Source organism: Setaria italica, chromosome V (genome assembly GCF_000263155.2).
Source record: "Setaria italica strain Yugu1 chromosome V, Setaria_italica_v2.0, whole genome shotgun sequence".
NCBI classification, from domain to species: Eukaryota; Viridiplantae; Streptophyta; class Magnoliopsida; order Poales; family Poaceae; genus Setaria; species Setaria italica.
The window spans coordinates 33728918-33751219 of record NC_028454.1 but is presented as its reverse complement, the minus strand read 5'-3'; the positions used below and the strand labels follow the sequence as shown (position 1 = coordinate 33751219).

General features: G+C 43.4%; 4 protein-coding genes across 4 annotated transcripts; 3 read left to right on the top strand and 1 right to left on the bottom strand.

Annotated features, from left to right (window-relative positions):
• Positions 1–7116: 7116 nt before the first annotated feature.
• On the top strand, positions 7117–10716 carry LOC101766943 (caffeoylshikimate esterase). The gene is made up of 8 exons (XM_004969538.3): positions 7117–7538; positions 8088–8117; positions 8496–8625; positions 8711–8857; positions 8949–9079; positions 9611–9748; positions 10024–10122; positions 10277–10716. Exons 1-8 carry the CDS (start codon positions 7284–7286, stop codon positions 10484–10486), a joined length of 1140 nt encoding a protein of 379 aa, XP_004969595.1. The 5' UTR covers positions 7117–7283; the 3' UTR covers positions 10487–10716.
• A 731-nt stretch (positions 10717–11447) lies between these two features.
• LOC101766524 (IST1-like protein) lies at positions 11448–14574 on the top strand. Its single transcript, XM_004969537.2, has 6 exons — positions 11448–11591; positions 12323–12455; positions 12535–12638; positions 12751–12922; positions 13029–13169; positions 13900–14574. Exons 1-6 carry the CDS (start codon positions 11542–11544, stop codon positions 14254–14256), a joined length of 957 nt encoding a protein of 318 aa, XP_004969594.1. The 5' UTR covers positions 11448–11541; the 3' UTR covers positions 14257–14574.
• Positions 14575–14742: 168 nt separating this feature from the next.
• LOC101766114 (probable ATP-dependent RNA helicase DDX46) lies at positions 14743–18190 on the top strand. The gene is made up of 6 exons (XM_004969536.3): positions 14743–15409; positions 15516–15567; positions 16279–16377; positions 17406–17470; positions 17577–17747; positions 17829–18190. Exons 1-6 carry the CDS (start codon positions 14831–14833, stop codon positions 17895–17897), a joined length of 1035 nt encoding a protein of 344 aa, XP_004969593.1. The 5' UTR covers positions 14743–14830; the 3' UTR covers positions 17898–18190.
• Positions 18191–18480: 290 nt separating this feature from the next.
• Positions 18481–21422, bottom strand: LOC101765699 (60S ribosomal protein L13-2). Its single transcript, XM_004969535.2, has 5 exons — positions 21344–21422; positions 20219–20352; positions 19530–19663; positions 19034–19192; positions 18481–18936 (listed from the first exon to the last, which is right to left on the bottom strand). The coding sequence occupies exons 2-5, from the start codon at positions 20325–20327 to the stop codon at positions 18712–18714; spliced, it is 627 nt and encodes a 208-aa protein (XP_004969592.1). The 5' UTR covers positions 20328–20352; positions 21344–21422; the 3' UTR covers positions 18481–18711.
• Positions 21423–22302: the final 880 nt, after the last annotated feature.

Sequence of the window (22302 nt, the reverse complement as noted above, 5' to 3'; positions counted from 1 at the left end):
ATTTTCTTTGTTCAACCAAATTTCTATGACTATATTTAATTAAAATTAATCATTACTTCGTAAAGTGAACATGTACTTCTTTGACTTCAAAAGAAACTCATTGCAACTATTGCAAACAGTATTTTATTTTATAAAAAAGGCCAATTGAAGCAAACCTCTCTTTTTTTTGCGAAAAGACAAAGTATACCGATTTTCTTGAATGATTCCTCGATTTATTCTTATTTCCTGTTTTAGAGTTAAAATATTATTCTTCTTCGATGTTATAATGAATTAATACTTTTATGTGAAACATTTAATATGGATGTTATATATATAACACGAACATATATAAAATCAACATGTGCAAGGAGCCCGGGAGAAAATAAAATGGGGACCAAATATAACAAATACTACTTCATGCACTTGCAGAAAAAGGAGGGTCATATGCGGAGAACCTGAATGCATTTCAGGAAACCTTTTCTAGAGACATATTGCAAGTGGAGGAGAATGAGGATACCTAGCCGTGCATGCATCTATGGCCCGGAATTTCGTACTCTACCTTTTGTCAACTCACATGGCATATCTTGCTATTTGGAGAATAATTGAAAATGAACAAATGGTCAAAGTGCATTTGACCACACATGGGGGATTGGAGATCAGGTAAAGAAATATGAAGTCAAGGAGATGAAGTTGGGATATAGGCGGTTGGTCGTCTCTGGGCCGCCGCTCATTCTAGTTCTCTTGGTTTACATACAAACACATAAAAAGACATCACCTTTTAGTTAATCAGTAAAAAATAAAGTTGCAAATGAGTGTTATGGGCGAAAAAAATTTAGGAAATGCATATCAAATAGAAAAAAAGAAATAGAGGAGTAAAATGAAGTACACAACCAGAATAATTTAGTAATATGAAACAAAGAAAGCATAGATCCATCGAGCATATTAAGATTCAGAATGAGAAGAGACAGGCATAAAGAGCTCTATCCTTCCCCTCCATGATAAAAAATGCGATTTGATGGGGAAGAATTAGGAATATGGTTATGACTGCAACTATACTAGGTGTAGCTAGCTTGGGAGGTTTGGAAGCCAGAGTTCTAGGATTGGTTGAGGCGACCTTTTGCTACCAAAAGTTGATCCATCAGGGCATAATGGAACCCCATTTGCACGAAAAGTACCATCTCTTTTTCGCTACCATGCATTGGTGTATCAAGTACCCGACCACTACGACAGAATCTCTTATCAACGCGCCTTAGGCTTGTTATTACCTCTGTTGGTAGTGAGTTACGTGTGGTTGCCACACTCACGTAGTGAGCATCCACAATCTGTTGGGAAAAAAGGTGCACATCTTTTCGCTGTTCAAAATCCTGGAAATTTTTTATCAGATGAAAGATTAGATAGAAGAACACAGCCTGTTACTCTTCAAGTTTGGAAAAAGGACCCTTTTATTTTGAGGTTGACTATTAAGTTCACGTTTATTCTTGTTTGTTATCTGGATCGATGGATATATTCATGAAACTTATACTGCATGATATGCTTGCATGGGTTATTGGTTTTCCTTTCTGTCCAAAAAATAGTATATAGCATATATGCATTTATGACATTGTTTGGTCCATTTTTTTTGCGGATATGTTTGGTCCATGTCCATATCAAAATAGTCTGTGTCAACTTGTTTCATCTCGTAGGAGATTTGTATTTAGGAGATGCGCAAATGCTCTTGCAAAAACTTAAAAGTGACACTACTTCTCTTGTCGTATTAGCCTCCGAAGATATATGCCTTGCCAAGCCACACGCGTAAAGGTGGGTTTTTTTTCTCTGTAACACAGAAAAGATTTAAAGGTGCACAGTACACAAACTTTACCTTTTTAAAGGCCGGGTCTCAAGGATACAAAGGGGGGAAAAAACTTGTCTAGATTTTATCTCTGTTATTCACTAGGAGACGTAAATGAGATGAGCAATGATTTGCAAGACTGCGCGCAAAGATGCGATCATAGCCATTTGGCTTTGTTTCTCCCAGGGATTTCTTTGTCCACAAATTGAAATGGTCCGGTCCGTACCACAAGTACGTGCAAATGCATGCAAGCTGTTGGAGTACGTTGGGATTCAAAGGCTAGTTTAATTGGACAGATTATCTGATTGCCAATCATGCTGCAAGCTTTCACCTTTCTTTCGCCGAGTGATTCCCTCGACATTGCACTGTGAGTGTGAGGCCTTTAATCTGAATTCCGATCCCTCTCCGCAGTGTTTTGTGGTGTGTCCGCGGAATACGTACCATCCGGACATTGTGCGTCGCTCTCTGGAATCATATGCCACCACATTAGCCCTCATCGTTCATCCCTCCATCCAGATGATGCGCCGGTGCATGTCAGTTTGATGTGCGACCTTACAAGCACGCACTTTTTTAGCATATATATAACAGATGAACGAATAAATACTAGGAGCCACATCAATTCCGCCTCCACTTCTACCAACTTTGTGTGAGCTCTTAGAGCGAGCAATGGATAGATAGTTCAAAATTTTTACTTTTTCTTGACAGGCATGCAATTTTTTTTCCCCAATGCATATAGCTGTATCATCCTCTAATACAATGGAAGCCCTGATCACTTCTTCATTGACATATGTTTGGTACCAAGAAATGAAATATGTCTAGGTGAAGTTTTTAACGTGTTGATGCACCACAAAAAAACAAATTTACAAATTACAACTATAGTCCATCAGGAAATGCCTAAAAGGCTAAAACCCTCCAGCACGAAAAGCTGGCCATCACGGTGATGGTGACCCGTCTTAATTGCTGGCTGAGTGTTTCACCAAATTAAATATGCCATGATGATCAAATACCAACGCAAGTACTATTCTACTATGGGCATGCATCAAGGGTGATAATTTGTTAGGATGACGACTACCACAAGCATAAGCATGCTAATCAATTCAATTAACATGTTTCGACGATGACGATGGATAAATCAAATAAATAAGTAAAGTAATTTGGAAAATTACTATTTAAGGTCATGCATGCATGGTTGAGTCAATTGCTACACTAGTAGCTTTCAGCGAGACAGAATGATAGAGCTGTGACGGCTTCAGTAAGGTATACTATGTGTCTTCAGATACTTTAATTAAGATGATGAGCATGTACTGAAGTAACTATATATTTTCACTCTAGTGATCGGATCAATCACCCTCTACATATATTTTCCTTTGTGGCTGATAGCATCCAGGTCTGCTGTCCTGGTTTGCTTGGCTCTTTTTTAATTTATTTTTCTCTATAATTTTGTCTATCATCAATCTTACTTCAAATTAACAATTGAAGCGAGTGAGGGATCGATCGGAGAACTGAACTGATGAAGCTGATCGTATATGCCGAGTTCCGCATCCCTTCTAACAAGAGAACGCATTAGATGATATCACCTAGTGTAGTCTTGTCATTTTGTGATCAGTGATGTATTTGCTACTAGTTGTTTAGGAGATGAGCTCATATCGTTATTGCGTAGCTAGCTAGAAGTCTAGAAGCACTCGACGGTTGCCATATGCACTTGTATATATAGAAAAAGAAACCAAACTATCAGATCAGCAAGAACTTGGAATTAATTTAACAATTCAATGAACGTTTAAATTACAAAATGGACCAACATATAGTCTACTTCCTAATCTCTAATTGAAATATGGTAAGTCCCCAGTTTCTTTCAAGATTTGTCTTGGGTGAGTTCAAATATATATCATGGCCGACCATTTAATTTACATATTCTGAGAAATTAATTTACCATGCGCGAAGAAGGCACGAGAAATGCATGAATTACAAGGAAAAGACAAAAGAAACATTCCGAGTGATATAATAACTAAAACTCCCAATAAAAAGGGAAAATAACGTGGAACACAGAAGGGCATAAGAATTCCCTAGCTAGGTGACATGAGGTCCTTTTTATTAATCTATTCTTATTCTGTACCCTTTAAAGGAATCGCTATTTAGCCAATCTTATCATATGTGTGTACTCCTATCTCATCATTTTGGTCCCGGGCACCGCTTAAAATTGTGATCCGTCGAGCCACAGTCGATGTTTTTCATGCAGTTAATTTCCGCACTGGAAATTGCTTTGGAAATAAAAGTTCCGGGATGACGTGGCTGCCGTAGTTTTCTTTAAAAAAAAACTTTTCCTCTTGAGTTAATTATTACCTTCATTCAGTCACAGGACGACGCTTCAGACCATGAAAACAATCTATTTTCTTAGCTTATTTTCTTTGTCTGGAACGTTATACATTATTGACTGGTGATAGTATCTAAAATACTACTCTCACATAGCAGATGGTCACATCAGAGCACCATAAACTAATTAGCATGCATTTTTCAGATCCTGTAGTGCTAGCTTTGCTCTCACATAGCAGTTGGTCACATCAAGCAACATAAATTAACGAAAACTTATACTTCCTTCGTTCCAAATTATAAGTCATTCTAACTTTTCTGGAGAGTCAGAACATATCAAGTTTGACCAAATATATATAATACAGTACTAACATTCATGATATCAAATAAGTACCATTAGTTTCTTCATTAAATATATTTTCATAGTATATCTATTTGGTACCATAAATCTTTTTTATCATCTTTATAATTTTGATCAAATATAAAATAATGACTTACAATTTGAAACGGAGGAAGTATATAACGTATATGCTGACGGGCGCCGATCGTTGGAGAGCTTGATCTGTTCGTACAGCACAACAAATTCAGCAGCGCCGAGCTCGCCGTCGTCATCTGGCGATGCGTTGGCCGGTTTCCCGGCTCGCGAAGGTGACGCTGGGAAGTGCGGACAGGGACGCGCTGGCTTTTTAATCTGTCAGCTCGATCAGCCTAGCTATATGAGCTGAGCTGAGCATCATACGACGCGGCGTGGTTGCGTGAACATAGTACGTAGTACGAGGGTGGCCCGGTTGGAGTCTTGGAGAGATGATCACCAGAGACGATGTCAATTACGTAGTTGTAAGCGCCACCACCAGCTCGCGAGCGTGTCTTTTTTTCGTAGCTGTTATCGGTCGCTCCCAGCCGGGCCCCCACTTTCCGGTCTTCAAGCTCAACACCTCATCGATCGTGCCATTTTCGTCTTCTCCGGCAGAAAGTTAACACTGCCATGCAATGCATGGTGAAGTCCACCTACCAAAGGGAGGAGCTACGCATGCTTTCTGCGGCCGCGCAGCTTAGTCCAGCAAGTATACGACGGCTCCGTTTGGTTCTTTAGGAGCTCCTAAAATTTTTATCACATCGAATATTTAGATACCAATTAGAAGTATTAAATATAAACTAATTACAAAATCAATTGCACAGATGGAGGCTAATTTGCGAGACGAATCTATTAAGCCTAATTAGTCCATGATTTGACAATGTGGTGCTACCGTAAATATGTGCTAATGATGGATTAATTAGGCTTAATAGATTCATCTCGGGAATTAGCCTCCATCTGTGTAATTAGTTTTATAATTAGCTCATGTTTAGTCCTCCTAATTAACCTTCAAATATTCGATGTGATGTGAATTTTAATCCGGATCCAAACATCCCGTACAAACGGTAGATAAATTACATGAGTTTCTCAACCATATATAAATTGATTAAGCAACGTTGATTAGTCCCCGGTTAGATTCGCTCCTTTTCACCTGCCGCTGCCTGTTAGACGGCCGCCGATCTCATGTCCGTTTTGTCGAGTTGATTGAGAGGAGATCGATTAAGAACAAAAGCGAACATTCGCATCAATCGTTGCCAAATGGCCAATTGTTTAGCAACACGCGCCGCTAGAAAACGAACGGATCAGGTGAGGATGTGCGGGCACGTTGAGCCGCGCTACTCAAGCTAGCAGCACAGCAAACACAGACAAACGCTGCATATTTCATCAGAGGGTTTGTATTGTGCCTTCATCGGCACCTGTCAACAAGTTGCGCATACTGACGAGGTTTTATTTTTCGGACTACAGCGAACACACTTATTAAAAATGTATTTCCCCTGTTCTTAAATATATTAGGGTTTTGAACGAGCTAGTACACGTGACAACAGCACACCCTGCAGAAAAGAGGGCTCCTATCTAGCTTCCGTATGGCGGATAGAGAGGATGGTTTAGAGACCTATTAAACCCACAACCGTCTCCATCTTTCCCACCGCTTCCTCTTCTTCCCTAGACTGCACCGCCCCCCTATATGTGATCGTTCCATCCCCTGTGACTACCAACCAAACACATCAAAAAAGGATGACTCTGTCCCGACCTGTCCCTCCATCCAAACACACCCTTAGAGACCCATTAAGCCCACAACCGCCTCCATCTTCCCTACCGCTTCCTTTTCTTCCCCAGACTCCACCGCCCGCCCCTTCTCCAACCCACCCGGTGGCGCTCCTCCTCACCCTCACCGCTGGCCCCTTCCACCGAATAGCCACCTTCTTCTTCCCTAGGCTTCCCCTCCCCGCCGCCACCTCCACCTAATCCAACGCTCCTCCTCACCCCGCCACCAGCCACTGCCCACCGGATGGCCACCCACCTAGGTGGCAGTGCTCCCGCGCCACCTTGCCTCCGCAGCCAGCCAACCCACCACCTCCTCTAGCTCCCCTCCCCCTCCCCCACTGCCAACCTACTCTTCTAAGGCCGGTGGGCATTGGAGCCCTCGGCACTCCAAAACCCTAACCCTAAGGTCCCTCGACCTTGACCACCATTGCCCACCCCTTCGACCTCGAGCATCGGAGGAACGGCGGTGGCGGCGCGTGAGGACACGCAGAAGCTAGGGCGCACGGGGGAGGAGAGGAGATGGGACGGTCCATCTGATGTGCACTTAAACCACCGGAAGCCACATAAGATACTGGCTTCCGGAAGGCCGAATAGGATTGGCGTGCAGAGAATGGTAAGTCGAATGGACGAGCGAAATCCTTGTCCGATAGCCCACAGGGAGATTTGAGCAGACACCACGATGATGGGCTTTCTGTAGCTTAGCCCATCCCCATTTTAGACCAAACAAACAATCAGCTGCACGGCCCATTTTCTAGCCCAAACATGACGCACTTGCTGTTCTTGCTCAGTTTGCTCACAACTCACAAGTCGCACGGCGACGCGGAGGCGGAGGGGTCAAAGTCAAACAGGCCTCTCCGAGCCGGCGTCCCCACTCCCGAGCGGCGGAGCGGCCAACTCCCGGACAACGGGACAAGACAAGCACCCACGAGCCCACGACCTGCCCACTCCCACGGGCAACGCCACGCGAAAAATTCCCTCTCAAGCAGAGCGCCCCAGCACGTGCGCCTGCCACACCACCGATCAACAGGCCGGCCGAGCAGCGCGGCTCGCATGGCGGCGATCTCGCACCGGATCGCGGGGTCCGGCCCGCGCGGCGCCGCGGTGGCGCCGCCTCGCCCGGGGAGGCGCGCCGCCGTGATCGCGGCCGCCACGGCCAAGGGCGCGCAGCGCGCGCGGGCGCTGGAAGGCGCGAGCGACGAGCTGAGGGCCGCCGCGGCGCAGTGCCTGGACTGGGCCCCCGCGCGGCGCCGGGTGCGGGCCGCCTTCGCGCCCGTGCTCCCCAACCTCGACCACTGCCTCTTCAAGGTTCGTGTGCCCCGTCGCTCATCGCATGATTGGGTTTCCTACGCTGTAGCTGTAGCAAGAGGTCTCAAACTGTCAAAATTAGCACTCGGGAAATGGTCGAATTCGACGCTTGCCAGTTGCCACCTCATTAAAGGTGGCCAGGTGGTCGAGCAGAAATTACTCCTCAACTGGTAGGATTTGTTCTATTGATATGCGTTGATATGCGTATCTCTAGTTCCTGCGTGCCGCTGCAAGCACAACAAAATTAGCAGTATCGCAATGGAGGCAATAAGGATGACGTGTACGTGTGGGCAGCCCTGTTCTTCAATGTGCAATTTGCAGTATCCTCGTGCCATCTGAGAGAGATGGGTTCGATTGAAGTCTTCATATTGCCTCATCTAACTTAATCTGCTTTACCAATTAGTAAACATAAAATTTAACGGATGATATTGAAAACATAACCATCTGCACGAGTTTTTTAGTTCCGATCGGTAGCCTTGTAATACTGGATTCATACAATATCAGTTGGCCCGTTTTCTCACTTCCTCTATCATGCTTTTCATTTTGCAGATGGCTCCCAAGGAAATCCATATGGAAGAGGTAGGGACATGATGGAATTTCTGAATTGACCTTGCTTTCCATTTGGTTCAAGTAGTTGTGTAGTACCCTCGCAAATATGCAATACATGTAGCACAAGTACAATTTCTGCTGGAAAAGTTGGGATCATGACATCCATTAAATGGTAGATATTTTGAGTCACTGCACAAGCTCGTGATGTATTCAGCAAGCAGAACTTTACAGAGATAGGGAGTGACATGATGTTGCCATTGCCACATTAACTAATAACCCAAATTAATTTACTTGTAGACAGTTAGCCTTTGAGTGATACTAACAGATCAGCAGGAAGTTTAAATCCTGAAGTAACTGTTCAAGGGCTTCTTTCCTTGCTTTGGGTATTGATACTACTTGTTTCTGCAGAATTATGAGAAAAATTCAAAGGGAGTTGAAATATTCTGGAAGAGCTGGCTGCCAAGAGAGGGCACTGCCACAAAGGCTGCACTTTTCTTCTGCCATGGATATGGGGATACCTGCACTTTCTTTTTTGAAGGTGACATTACCCTGTTCTGTCATGTTTTACTTTGTGTTTAACATTCCTTTGCCTGCATGTCTATTAACAAGCTTGAAAATACCAGGGGTTGCTAAGAGGATTGCTGCTGCTGGATATGCAGTGTATGCTATGGATTACCCTGGTTTTGGCTTGTCATATGGTCTGCATGGCTACATTGCAAGCTTTGATGGAATGGTGGACCATGTCATTGAACAGTATGCACGAATAAGAGGTTTTATTGGCTTATCTTCTGTAGCCAATAGCAGATATATTATGTAATGATATATTATTTGCATCATGATATAGTGATTATTAATGTTCAGGCATGAAGGAAGTGTGTGAGCTGCCGCACTTTCTCTTGGGGCAGTCAATGGGAGGTGCAGTTGCCCTGAAAGTACACTTGAAGCAACAAAAAGAATGGGATGGCGTGCTTCTTGTTGCGCCTATGTGCAAGGTATTTCTCAAACTACTGAGTATACTAATCAAATCTGGTGATCACATAACTGCATTCTTTTGTTTGTACTAGTATAAGCTGCATAATTTCAAGTGTCCACTAGCACTCTGATCATGACTTGCACACAGATGTGGGTGACTGGCTGTGTAGTTCACAGTAGGTGGGGAAATAGTGCACTGTGAATGGGAAACAACTGAACAAGAAATGACTTCCCATTCACATGTTTGTCAAACAATTTTATTGCATGGGTACTAATAACTGCAAAGTCCATGCCAATTTTAATTTTAGTTGCAGTCGTAGCATATGTCCAGCTTTGCTGCAATATATCACAACTAATCTGTAGCATGCATGAAGAAATCACCTAAGTTTTATTTACTTATCTGTCATAAACAACTAGCGACTTGTATTGGGGTCTTTCTTTGAAGTATGTTGGCATGTTTTTCAAGCCCAAGGATATACGTACTTGATTTATTTTCTGTTCTCATTCTTGTTCAGTAACCTGTTTTCTGAGGCTGACTTCTTTTTGGCAAGATTTCAGAAGAGGTAACACCACCCGCACCAGTATTGAAGGCCCTGAACATATTGTCATGTCTTCTCCCTGAAGCGAAGTTATTTCCGCAGAAAGATATAGGAGATTTGGCATTTAGAGACCCAAGGAAAAGAAAAGTAGTAAGTTTCTTGCAGAGTCTCCTGTGCTTATATTCAACTTGGTTTGCTTGAAAGTAATGTATCATCTAGCATGTATCCTATTATCCATGTGAGATTTGTGGTTTGTCTCTCTTCTCTTGTTCAATATGGAACTCCACATTCTCGTACAATTTGCCTTGTTTGTCACAACCTTCTAGTAATAGTTTATGTTACCTCTAGAAAATGAATCAATAGTTCGATACAGCACTGCTGGTTGAAATATTTAAGATATTTACCTTGCTATTTTCATTTTTCAGGCTGAGTACAATGCCATCTCATATTCCGACCAAATGAGATTAAGAACAGCAGTTGAACTTCTGAAGGCTACAAAGGATATTGAATCACAGTTGGAGAAGGTAACTATCACTTGCACTTGTTTCTCATGGATTTGGATTTCTTGTTTTATATTGTTTAAACATGATCCAATGCAAGTCATGCAACCACTGCATTTCTACTCATTGTAGAAGTACCTAAAGAAAAACATTTCTGACACATTTGATATTTCTATAGATCTCCTCCCCATTGCTGATTCTTCATGGAGCCGCAGACATGGTAACAGATCCTCACGTAAGCAAATTTCTGTATGAGAAAGCTAGCACGAAAGACAAGACCCTGAAGCTCTATGAAGGTAGTTACCACTCAATCTTAGAGGGAGAGCCAGACGACCGGATTTCAACCGCAATTAACGACATCATTTCCTGGCTGGATTCACACTGTTGAATACCCTTGGCCTATGGGTCACATCCATTGTTGTTGATCTTTAGTTATTTCGGGCAGCATGGGACTCTCATGCTTTAAATTTTCGCATGGTGTGTAGAGATTCCGAGTTCAGTTCGTTGGGGGCTTGATATCATGATGCTGTTAACTGACTAAATATTTTTTTGTTAATTTTGAACACAGAATTGTATAATTTTTTTATTTGATGTCTTTCTTCTTTTGACCACAGTCAAGTTTCACATGCCAAGATCTAACCTAGGCTGCCAATTATATATTTTTTTTACCTGGTACTTGGTGCATGAATTCTACTGATAAGCCGGCTGGACTTATAAGTTGGCTGAAAAGTTGAAATTAAAAAGCTGAAACGGCTGATTTGTTGTAAGAGAAAAATACTATTCGGTGGCTGATATGCTTAGGTTTTCTCTGCATTTCAGAGACCACAACATAATACCCATTCTTATTTTTTAGGGAAGATAATCCATTGTACTGGGGTACAGAAGGTTATTCCCAGGCTTACTATTTATCATGAAAATATTTTGTCAAGTGCAAGTCTAAAGCTATATGTACGCCTATCCTCAAAGCTATCACAAAGAAGACACTTTCTTGAGTTACAAGTTGCAAGCGTTTGATGTTTTTCACTGTCTTATATTGTACTGTGTTTGTAAAATTGAATGTAACTATGATATTATGAAAGTGCATTGTAGGAGTATATGGTATTTTGTAAAATTGAAAGTTTGACCAAAAATATATTCATAAATTTGTGCTTTTCGTGGTCGAAGGGATTATAATTAAAAAATTTATGTTTCGTCGATGAAACTTATATTAAAAGTGTATCACAGAGGATACAACAACTAGACCTATTCATACCCTGAAGAAAACGCGGCTAACAGCCTAACACTGACTAAACTTTCCTAATGAAAATCTCCAACCGAAAAAACGAACAACGATAGGGGTATAACTGTAAAAATACATAAGAAGAGCTTGTCTTTCCCGTCGCCCCTACTCCCTTGAGCTGTTGACAACATCGGCAGGTGCATCCGTGGGCGAGGCCGCCGACGATGTCGTCCCTCAACTCGCTCTTCAACCGCTCCACCTTCGGCACCAAATGGTTAGCCTTCTCGTCCGGTTCCAATCACGAACCCCTGCCTTGGAGACAAATTTCCGGTTTCGGTTTCGGGGCGGATTTTATTTTTACCAGGGGCGGATTTTAAGATCACGAGTTTCAGCGTGCTTGCTCGGAGTTCTAGATTTAGATTCCTCACTAGAGTTGACTACTTGATTAAGATTCCATATGGTGATGCAAAAAAAAAACTAGCAGTACCAGCTGGATCTGAATGATGTCGAGTGCCTTTCTTTGCCCCCTCCCCTCCTTGAGTGCGAATTGCCATTCCTGAGAGCCGTATGTTAGAAGTTGATGAGCAGTTCCATGCATGTTATGTTGCTAAAGGTGTTACATGCTCTTAATCGGACACGTTGTTGGAGGACTGATAGTTAGCTTCATTTTTGGTAGCAAGGATGGCTGCTTATATCTGAAGATTATAGCCACCATGCCCTGATAAAAGTCGAAGTAGTATTGGGGCTGACGAAATTGTACTAGTAAGTACCCCGTGTGCATTAGTCTAGATGCTGCGACAACAGCTAAGGACTTCGCTTAAGTTGATTTGAGTTATCGCAGTACTCATTAATTATCAGCTATTACATGGCTATGTGCTTGCCCACAGTCAGTTAATCTTTTGTGGTCTCTCAGTGTTTTTCATTTACATGCATGGTGGGATTTGGAGAAATCAAATGCCATGTTATTTAAAACCTTAAAACTAATAGAATTTGTGCTTTGTGTAGCAAAACATGTCTGAATCTTGTCATTTCGAGGATCAAGCTGCTGCGCAATAGGAGGGAGTTGCAGCTGATAAATATGCGAAAAGAGATGGTTCAGTATCTTCAGACTGGACAGGAATCTATCGCAAGGATTCGAGTAAGTTGGAGTGGTAGCTTTCATAGTTCTCATTATTTGATTCTTTTTTGCGTTTTTCTAACCTGTTCTTAAATCATAGGTGGAGCACATTATACGGGAGCAAAATATATTGGCTGCCTATGAGATTGTCGAGCTTTTCTGTGAATTTGTTCTGGCACGTGTCCCTATTGTCGAGGTCCAAAAGTAGGTCCTACTCTATCTATGTGATTGAATTAAAATTGTAATGTCATGACTCGGGATTCTTTTTTTCCCTATCAGAACACTATTAACAGCTTCTAGTTTTACCATGGAGCAGGGAATGTCCCTTGGAACTGCGAGAAGCAATTTCTAGTATAATCTTTGCATCAGGAAGATGTTCAGACTTGCCTGAGCTAATGCATCTCCGTAATTTGTTTACCACCAAGTATGGTAAGGAGTTTGTTGCTGGTGCTATGGAATTGCGCCCTGACAGCGGTGTCAATCGCACTGTAAGTGGAACCTCCAACATGCGCTTCTTTTTTCGGACATCAGAATTGTATTCCTCACAAAGTGAGCATCTTTTACCTCGAAAAATATTGAATATCTTGTATATAGATAATTGAGAAGCTCTCGGTGAAGGCTCCGTCAGGTGAATCAAAGCTGAAAGTCCTGAAAGCCATTGCCCAAGAGTACAATGTTGAATGGGATTCATCTAATACTGAAGCAGAATTCAACAAGAAATATGAAGATCTACTGGTAGTGTTTGTTAACTCATTACTTATTCTCTGATTCATAGACATGAATGCATATGAGAGGTGTTTCATGTGACATCTTCAAACTTAGGTGTTTGCATTACTGCTTTCTATAATGAATGGAACTATAATGCTTAAACATCTACCATTTGATATTTCTGTGGTTGGGGTTAACGTCACTCATTTTCAGTTGAAGGAATTTAGTCAGATCTTTATGCTCATCCTGAGAAACCATTACTTTCCTCTTACACCTTTTTAAGTTCATGCAAGACACTGTTTTTTTTCCATCGTACATTCAGCTAGGAATCTTGGACTGCCAGTTGCGTACTCTGCATGTTTTGCCAGAATAGGTTTCTGTGTCCATCTTTCTATTTCAGTTTATAGTGTTTTCCCTCCTTTTTCGGCCTTGTGGCATTGGTCCAATCTTCTGTCCTTACCTCAATTATCTTGTTCCTATCACTATATTCATGCCCTTGGCTAGTTGGACTGATTTTGATTCTTACACATTGGCAATTGAAACATTGTCTTTTGTTGCTACAAAATTGTTGGCTGCTTACCAATTCATAAGCATGATGCACTTGATTAAGGAATATAGAAGAGACAACCAGAACTAACTTATTTCACGCCTCTGTATGCCTACAGTTAGCGTTGTTGAGAGCTAAATAATTCAGTTAAGTTTGATCAGGATACTCTAGAACTAAAAGTCACTCCATCTGTTCTGTGCTGGTATGCAGGATGGCTCAGCATCTTCAGTCCACCAGGTCCAGGCTCCTGTTATTGAAAGCTCTCTGGTTGCTTCGGCCTCCAGAGATAAGCCGCCAGTGTTGATTTCACCTGTCGAGGATGCAGGAAAACCCCATGTTCACGGGTCCCCAAGTTCACCAGCTGGGAGTGCAAGAGCGTACGCTGCCACTAAGTCAAATCCGTCAGCCCAGGAGCACCACTCCCCTGCCGAGGAGATATCTTGCAGCAGCCCAAGTTCGTCAGACGCCCTGGAAAAAGCTCGAGTGGCCATTGCTTCTGCCACCCGTGCATCTGCCGCGGCTCGTGCAGCAGCCGAACTTGCAAAGGTTAAAATTACAAGTCAGTGAGCGTCTTCAGTTTCAGCAAAGGCGAGTCAGGGAATGAATCTTACACAGTTTACGAATCTTGCAATTCATCAGGATTGACTGAATCATATCTCATGGAATAACTGTGTTACTGTATATCACCTTTGTGAGTGTGAGCACAACAAATTAGATAGTATGGCTTTCTGTCACCGTCTTCCTTTGCATATACTGAAAGAAAATGTTGTGGTTTCTGCTTAAGGGCTTGACTGGAATGCAAGAATGGCATGTATACTACTCATTCGCAGGATTGGGAAAAATCATGTGTTCTAAACGGGATTTATCATGGATTATGCTGTTTCAGTCACAACTGTTTTTAGAATCGAACTGATAGTACGTCATTTGTCTGAAATGCGAGAATGAGGCCGGAATGATTTTCCTTTATCTAATCTAAAAGATGAAATGTGAGAAGACACTGTAGCACAAAATGATGTGGATAAATCGTAATTGGTTGCGAATTCCCGACATCAGAAACTGAAAAGGCCCAATTGTCGAGTTCATCTTAACCCGGGCACCCAGCCCACTCACCGTCCGGCCTCCCACACCGCAAGCGGGAGCGATGGAGGAAGCGAAGGCGGCGGCGTACTACGACGAGCTCAACCGCAAGGGCGAGGGCGCCCGCCGCTTCAAGCAGGGGCTCGGCTTCTCCTCCTCCGATGCGGCCTCCTTCCCCTCCAAGCCCGCCGCCTCCTCCTCCTTCCTGTCCGGCTTCGTCCGCGCTGGCGCCGCCCCCGCCCCCGCCCAAGCCCAACCACCTAATCTCGCGAAACCGCCGCCGCCGCCTCCCGAGCGACCGTCCAGCACACGCCACCGCTCCCGCTCGCCGCCTCCGTCGCGTCCCAGGACCCGGTCAAGGTCCAGGTCCCCGTCTCGCTCGAGCCGGCGCCGATCGAGGTCGAGGTCCCGGTCGAGGGAGCGAAGACGCCGGTCCAGGTCTAGGGAGAGGGACCGCAGGGCGTCCCGGAGGCGCTCTAGGTCGCGGTCGAGGTCTCCTTCCCGACGGAGTGGCAGGAGCTCACACTCGCAAGGCCGGCGGGATCGGCGGCACGACGACGGCCGTGAGAACTCGAAGGGCCGCGGTGGTAGGGACGGCGGTAAAGTGGACTACCCGCGGCTCATTGAAGGATATGATAGAATGGTTGGTCGCGCCCTGCTCTTGCTGCTTGGTAAATTTGTATCTGCTGTACAATTGTGTTGTTAGCATCCTGTTGTTTCGAAATGATGAGAAGTTGATGCTCCTGCAGACTCCAGCTGAGAGAGTTAAAGCAAAGATGAAGCTTCAGCTCTCTGAGACATGTAAGGACCGCACTTAGTTCTTCCTTTTGTTATTATTTGCGCCTTATGAGCTTGGGTGCTGCCTTTTTCAACCAAAAGAAATTTTGCGGCTACTTGTTGGAATACAGTAATGTTTTGGTAGCGATAGTATAGGTTTTTTGAGTACGTGGTTCTGGAGTGTAGTGAAATGTTGGAAAGAGATTGTTGATAAGTTTAGGTAGTTTACTTTGCTATGCTAGCTTGATCAGCTGAAATTCATTGGGGTTAATTCTAAGCAGTGCAAGTTTTGGTTTGGATATATAGCTATGCTTTATATGATATAGCTCCGAAACTGAAAATTAACTCCTTTATACCCAAAGGAAATGCCAAATCCATTACAGATATGTCTAAGCAGTGGTGCTTATGTGCATTTCTGTTTGTTTATGTAGCTATGCCTCATGCTATAGCTCCGAGACTCAAAATTAACTCTTGTATACACAAGGAAAATGCAAAATCCATTATATATAAGTCTAAGCAGTATGGTGCTTATGTGCATTTCTGTTTGTCTATGTAGCTAAGCCTCATGATATAGCTTCCAAAACTCAAAATCAACTCTTGTATACAAAAACAAAATGCCATTGAAATGTTCATGGGCTTGCAATGTTTTATGTTGATCACACTCCATGATAGGTTTACAATCTTTTTTTGTGACATTTTCATTGTTCTTAAGATATTTTGCCCCAATGTTGGCAGCTGCAAAAGATTCCACTCTCGGAACTGCAACTGTGCGGTGGGAAAGATTTGAATTTAATAAGGATGCTCCACTTGATGAAGATAACGATGATGTTGAAGGTTAGTATTGAGGTGGTTGCAGTCTTGATTATTCCTTTTGTGGCTCTGCATGACATTGTTCATCAAATTATTATTCAGCTTGGTGTGGTATTATTTTTTACGCCCACATGGCATACTGATATTGTTTTTATATACCATATTTTTACAATCCTTAGAGTTATCAGATTCCCTCTAGAAAGCTAAGATATCTTAAACATAAGAGATGTTCTTTATAGATGGGGTGGTTTTCCCTTTATTTTTCAGTTTTTATGCACAATGAAGTAGCCCTTCTCTTTAATTTTGAGTGTGGATTTAGAATTCCCACTATCCCCATGTCAACTGACCACATCAGTTCAACCATTGCAAGAGTTATCAAACTTAGGCTCAATGCGAGAAAAACTTGCTTCTTACATCATTTCTGTCATAGAATTGCATATTTTGTTGGACTCTGGAGCTAAAGGTGTTGATTGCTCGAACCATAGCTCAGATCTTTAGATTGATGCAGGGAGTGTCTAATGTCTGACAGAACAGTCTGTTGAGCATAAAATACTTTGCTAGTTATATTATGTGCTCAGAAGGAGCATCTTAAGTTTGATACATGAGGGAGGCAATGTTGTTTGATTCAAAACTTGAATTAGCTGCCGAGTATTTTTTTTGAAGTGAAAAGTAGTAGATATATGCTCGAAAAAGCACAAGTGAGCAACTGAGCACCGGCATAGATTGCCATCCAAGGCCCATGTTTAGCTATTCATGGAAGCACTGTTCCCATTCAGATTCATGTGCCTCTATGTTGTATCAATGATAAAACGTTCAACAAAAACGCTCATATAAAGTGGTTTCCTCAACTAATTCAATTATTTGAACTTCTTGAACTGTTGAAAGTGGGATGCATCACGATCAACCTATTTGTGACTGTTGGTGGTATACTTGGTTGCTTAAGCATTTAAGAAGGTTTTAGTGTGGCAATATATGCAAATTATTTTTTGGCCATTCATGCAATCTGCCTTTAGTCTTGGTAACCCAAAATTTACCTTAATTTTTATTTGTAGTTGCTAATGATGATGCTTCACTGGTGAAGAATATTGGGAAGAGCTTCCGGCTTTCTGCTGTGGAGGTATACAGTCATACAGAGGAACAATGAGCTAAAATTCCATATTCTGCACTATTTCCATTGTTCCTAACTATATTTTCCCCCATTCGTTGCTCTTCACATACCATAGTCAAAGCATGAAGATAGAGTCAGGGACGCGCATGAGGAAGCTATATTTGGAGTACCTACAACTTCGTATGTTCATACTGAAGCTGCTGAGGATGAGCCTAAAGCCAATGATGAGGAGGAGAAAGCTGAAGATATAGAAGCTCAACCCAGCAGCTCCCTCATTAGCGACAAAGTAAAGACTATCAAGTTCGTTTCCCCTGCTTTTTGTTTATTTCCGTGCATTCCAAAGCCACTCATGAAACGATTTCTCTAGGTTCTGGCAATGCAAAAGGGTTCCTGGAGAGAATGGGCTCAGAAGTTGCGGCAGGATTCTAATACATGAAATTTTATCGTTGATGGCCTGCTCAAGTTCGACTTTGCTCGTGTGCAGCAGATTCTGAAGAATTGAAGCTGAGACTTTGTACCCGAATTTTGAACTCACCCCCGCACATTGTATGTATCTCCTGTGTAACGCACTAGCAGTCGATTGTATTCAGTGGTCCCTCCCCTTAGATAAGATTCACGCCTGTTTTTTAATCTCAAGTCAACGCGTTGACCACACTCTGGATAGGTCATAGGTGCAACCTGTGGCAATTACGACGTTAACCAAAAAGAACGTGTTTTTCGCTGCCTTCATGGCTTCATCCCTTGCACTTTCAAGATGCCTAATTATTCAACGTCTAGCTAGCTTATGGACCATTTGAACATGGTTATTAAGGAAGGCGCAGGTACACTGCTCCTCCAAACGTTACAAACGCCGATCGCAAAACTAGCCGTCTCGTCGGAAGGAATTACATTTTCACGAACACAAATGCAAACAAAAAAAATAGATTCCTACCAAATGGGCATCAAGAGGCGTAAGGCTCTGAATTACAAAAGGATGGTTTGAGGGCAATCCAAAACTTTCGACCAAACAGATCTGGTAGGCAACTAGGCGAGCAAACAGATTAAATCCTAAGCCATTCAGAAGCCAAGAGGGCAAGAATCTGATGTGAACATAATAGAGAAAACGAGTGACAGGTATCAAACAGTACGAGGACACCGAACCGTTCAGCTGGTCTCTATTTCCAGCACCAAAACAAAACTTTCAAGCCCTTGGCAGTAAGCACCCACTACAAGACTGGAATTTAACAAACAGGGTACTATATCCGGTCACTTCACTTCTTCTCTTCCTTCTCTGCCTCAGCAGCCTTCTTCTGGCGGGCACCAAGGTGCTTCTTGTTCATCCGCTCAAGGCGTAGCTTGCCATAGGCTGCGAATGTCTTCATCTCTTCGGTAACCTTCACAACCTCAACTGAGCGCTTCTCACCACGAGTAATAGGCATGTAGTCACCCTGGACCTGGGTGGCAGTGGCAAGCTCCTCCGGAGTTGAGTCACCAGCCTGCCATGAAGGTAGGTGACCAAGGATTAGAGGCTGAAAGAAATTTGGACAATGTTTTGAAGAGATGACACATTCAGGAAAAGAAAAGTGGCCATACCTTGACCTTGCGAGCACGCCTTGGGAAGATAACCAGCTTGGCCTTGTACGTCTTAAGCCTCTGGACATTAGCCTGCAGTCCCTCGAGTGATTTGTTCTTGCGACGGTGATCCACAGAAATGCCGATGGTCGGAGCAAGTTTCTTCGGAATGCCCGCAGCCTGAAATAAACAGATAGACAAGATGAAGGCTGTAGCATAATACATGGATGAAAAGAGTGGCTCAACATGGATGACAAGGATAACAGATGAAAAACTTACACCTATCACGCAACAAATTTCAATCACCATTACAAATGGAAAATGAAGCAAAAAAATACAAGCTACTGGTTTAAAACTTTGCAAACATAGTAGGCTTGCCATGATGCAGATGAAAACATATCAGACTCAACAGAGCAGCAAGCACAAACACCAGCAGTATACACAAACTAGGATATTGAGAAAGCAACATGACTCAAGATTAACACAGGGGGAGGACAACAATGGAGCAATATATCACCTTCAGCTCCTCAAGGGTAAAGCCTCTCCCAGCCCTTGACTTCATGTTGTACTTGAGAGTCTGGCATTGCACAATGGGGCGAAGAGGGCCAGCAGTTGGGCGTGGGAATATCTTCACAGCCTTCTTTTGGCGAGCTGCATACAGAACATAGCAGGATCAAATTAGAAAGTCAGTAAGTATGAGAAACACTAAGGAAAAATGATGCATAACATAATTGTTGGAACAAATCTTAATGACAACATTAATATCAAGTAAAGCAAAGAAATTTCTATTTTGATGCATTAATAGCAGAAGAGTAATACAGTTGCGGATAACTCATATTACAGCTCAAGCGTGTATTATTTACATGCAGATCAAACTCTATTAACATCTTGTGGCGTCCAATTTGTAGAATGGATAGCTATACAATCAGGAATTCAAGTGCATCAACAAGTTCACCAAATAAAAGGCTTGAACACTTTGACCCTACCCTCAATCTGTACAGCGATGCATTATCATTGACAACAAGACTACTGCAGAGTACAAGACACCACAGCTTCTGAATTGCAACTAAATCCTAATTATCACCCATTAGTTGTACATAGCACAGGAAGCAGCAAGACCCCGGTAACAATTCAAAGTTATCGCAGCAGCAAACAAGGAGACATTGTATCCAAGCATGAAGTTAAGGGAGGAGACGATGAGCTCACCGATGCGGCGCCTCTGCTTGCGGGCGGGCTGGTTGAACCATGTCTTGACATAGTTCTGCCAGTGCTTCTTGAAGTGCCCGTTGGGGATAACGTTGTTGTGCTTCACCATTTCGCCCCCTTCCTCTCCTGCTTACCTGCACACCAACGCAACAACAACGCCATCAGCAAAGCCGGACACCAACGGGAACAGAAACCAATGGGCACCATAGCTCCATCCTCATTAGCATCGTGGCAGAATCTCAAGCATATCGTAACACCACGCACTCATCCCACAACCTGTAGCTAACAAATCAACCAAGAATACGGAGCCGCCGCACAGCAAAATTGGGGTCAGTCTGAGATTTTGGGGGCCTAGGACGAAACTTTATGAAGGTACATCCAAAAGTAATATTCATATCTACAATAAAACACTTTATACATATTACATCAAAATTTTCTTCTAACAATGATGTGAAGTCATTAGTGATATTTTCTTATCAGGGAATCCTGGTTTTTCATCAAAACTTGCAGATTCTGTCAATCAATATTAGGCTGTTTCTCTTTTTTTTTGGTCACCGCTAGATGCATGTTTTTCTATATACATGATCACGCTATAAAGTTAAAACAACACAAAATGTTAACTGAAAACTAGCGCAAAGCTGCTTCAAAATAACTGAATAAACTACGGAAATCTTATCGATCCATTATCCAGAACTTGTAAATCCTTGTAATATACATCCTTAATTAAATGTCCAATCAATCAATTATCATTGGCCTCCTGTAATGAATGAGCACGTCGCCCGCCGCCATTAACCCGCCGGCGCGAGCGCGCGGCGCGCCATCCACGCCTCAGCCGCGGCCGCGCGCGCTTGGGTTTACAGGGGAGGAGCTGCAGGAGCGTGCAGCATGGGATGCGGATGCAGCGAGGCGCGGCGAGGCGGGGCAGCAGGCAGCAGCAGCACGCGAGCATCGGCGGAGGCAGCCCGCAGCAGCGCTTGGCTAGCGGCGGAGGCAAGCCAGCAGCAGCGAACGGCCAGTTCAAGACTCGCGAGGATGGACTGCGGCGGCGTGGGGAAAGAGGAATGGATAACGCGGGAAAGAAACGAAGCTGAGGGGAAAAGGGAGGCGGCGAGCGAGTGACCGTACCTGTAGAGGAGGCGCGACGGCTGCGGCGGCGGCGGAAGGAGCGGAGGCGGGCGAGTGCGAGGTGGAGGAAGGGGTTTGGGGGCTAGGGTTGGGTGCTTATATTGGCGTGGGGCGCCGGGAGACCTAGATTGGACGGCCGAGATCTCGCCGCGTTCCTGTCACAGAAATTGTGGGCTGGCTGAGGAAGAGTGGGCCTAAATCGTTTGGCCCAACAATAACTCGACGCGACGCTGCTCACGGGGCTGCCACATCAGGATGCGATCGGAGGAGGGCTGGCTGCTGCTGCTTGCCAGTTGCTAACCATGTTTTTAGCACCTCTAGGAACTTTTAGGTTAATAATATTTCATGAAACATGTGGCTAGCATGGTCTCTAAAGCCATAAGAGGTATTGAGTTGGAGCTAGGTACGTGCTAATGTATATTAAGTCTATCTCGTATTTATCAAATACGGGATAGATACAGGTCCATCCCGACTAAAAATGGGATCCCAAAAAATTGGACGGTATAAACCTTCTCCCGCTTCCCGTCCCGTTCTCGAATTTGTCCGTAAATACGAAAACGGGCGGGTTAAATATGGAAAACAGAACTGGACGGTACGGAAAATGGAACGGGACGGGATTTGTCCGTAAATACTGGTGCACGACTACTAAATTCAGTACCAATTGCCAAACGCACCGTTTCGTCAGTTCATTGTCTAGTCTTTTACTTTTCTCGGAAGACATTATCAGTTGATTGTCTAACTAATCGAACCAAAGCAAAAGCAGCATTACAAAATCCGGAGAAGAGCGATCAATGCAAGGATGCATGAGCCTATGAGGTATGCACGGAGATCTACAATATTTGCAGGATGTAGCAGGTTGCCATTTGGAGGCGTTAACTGAGCTGATAGCATCCTGTCTGAACCTGCGCGCAGCTGATCTCGTAGCGAGCGAGTGACTTTCGCATCTCCTTATCTGATTG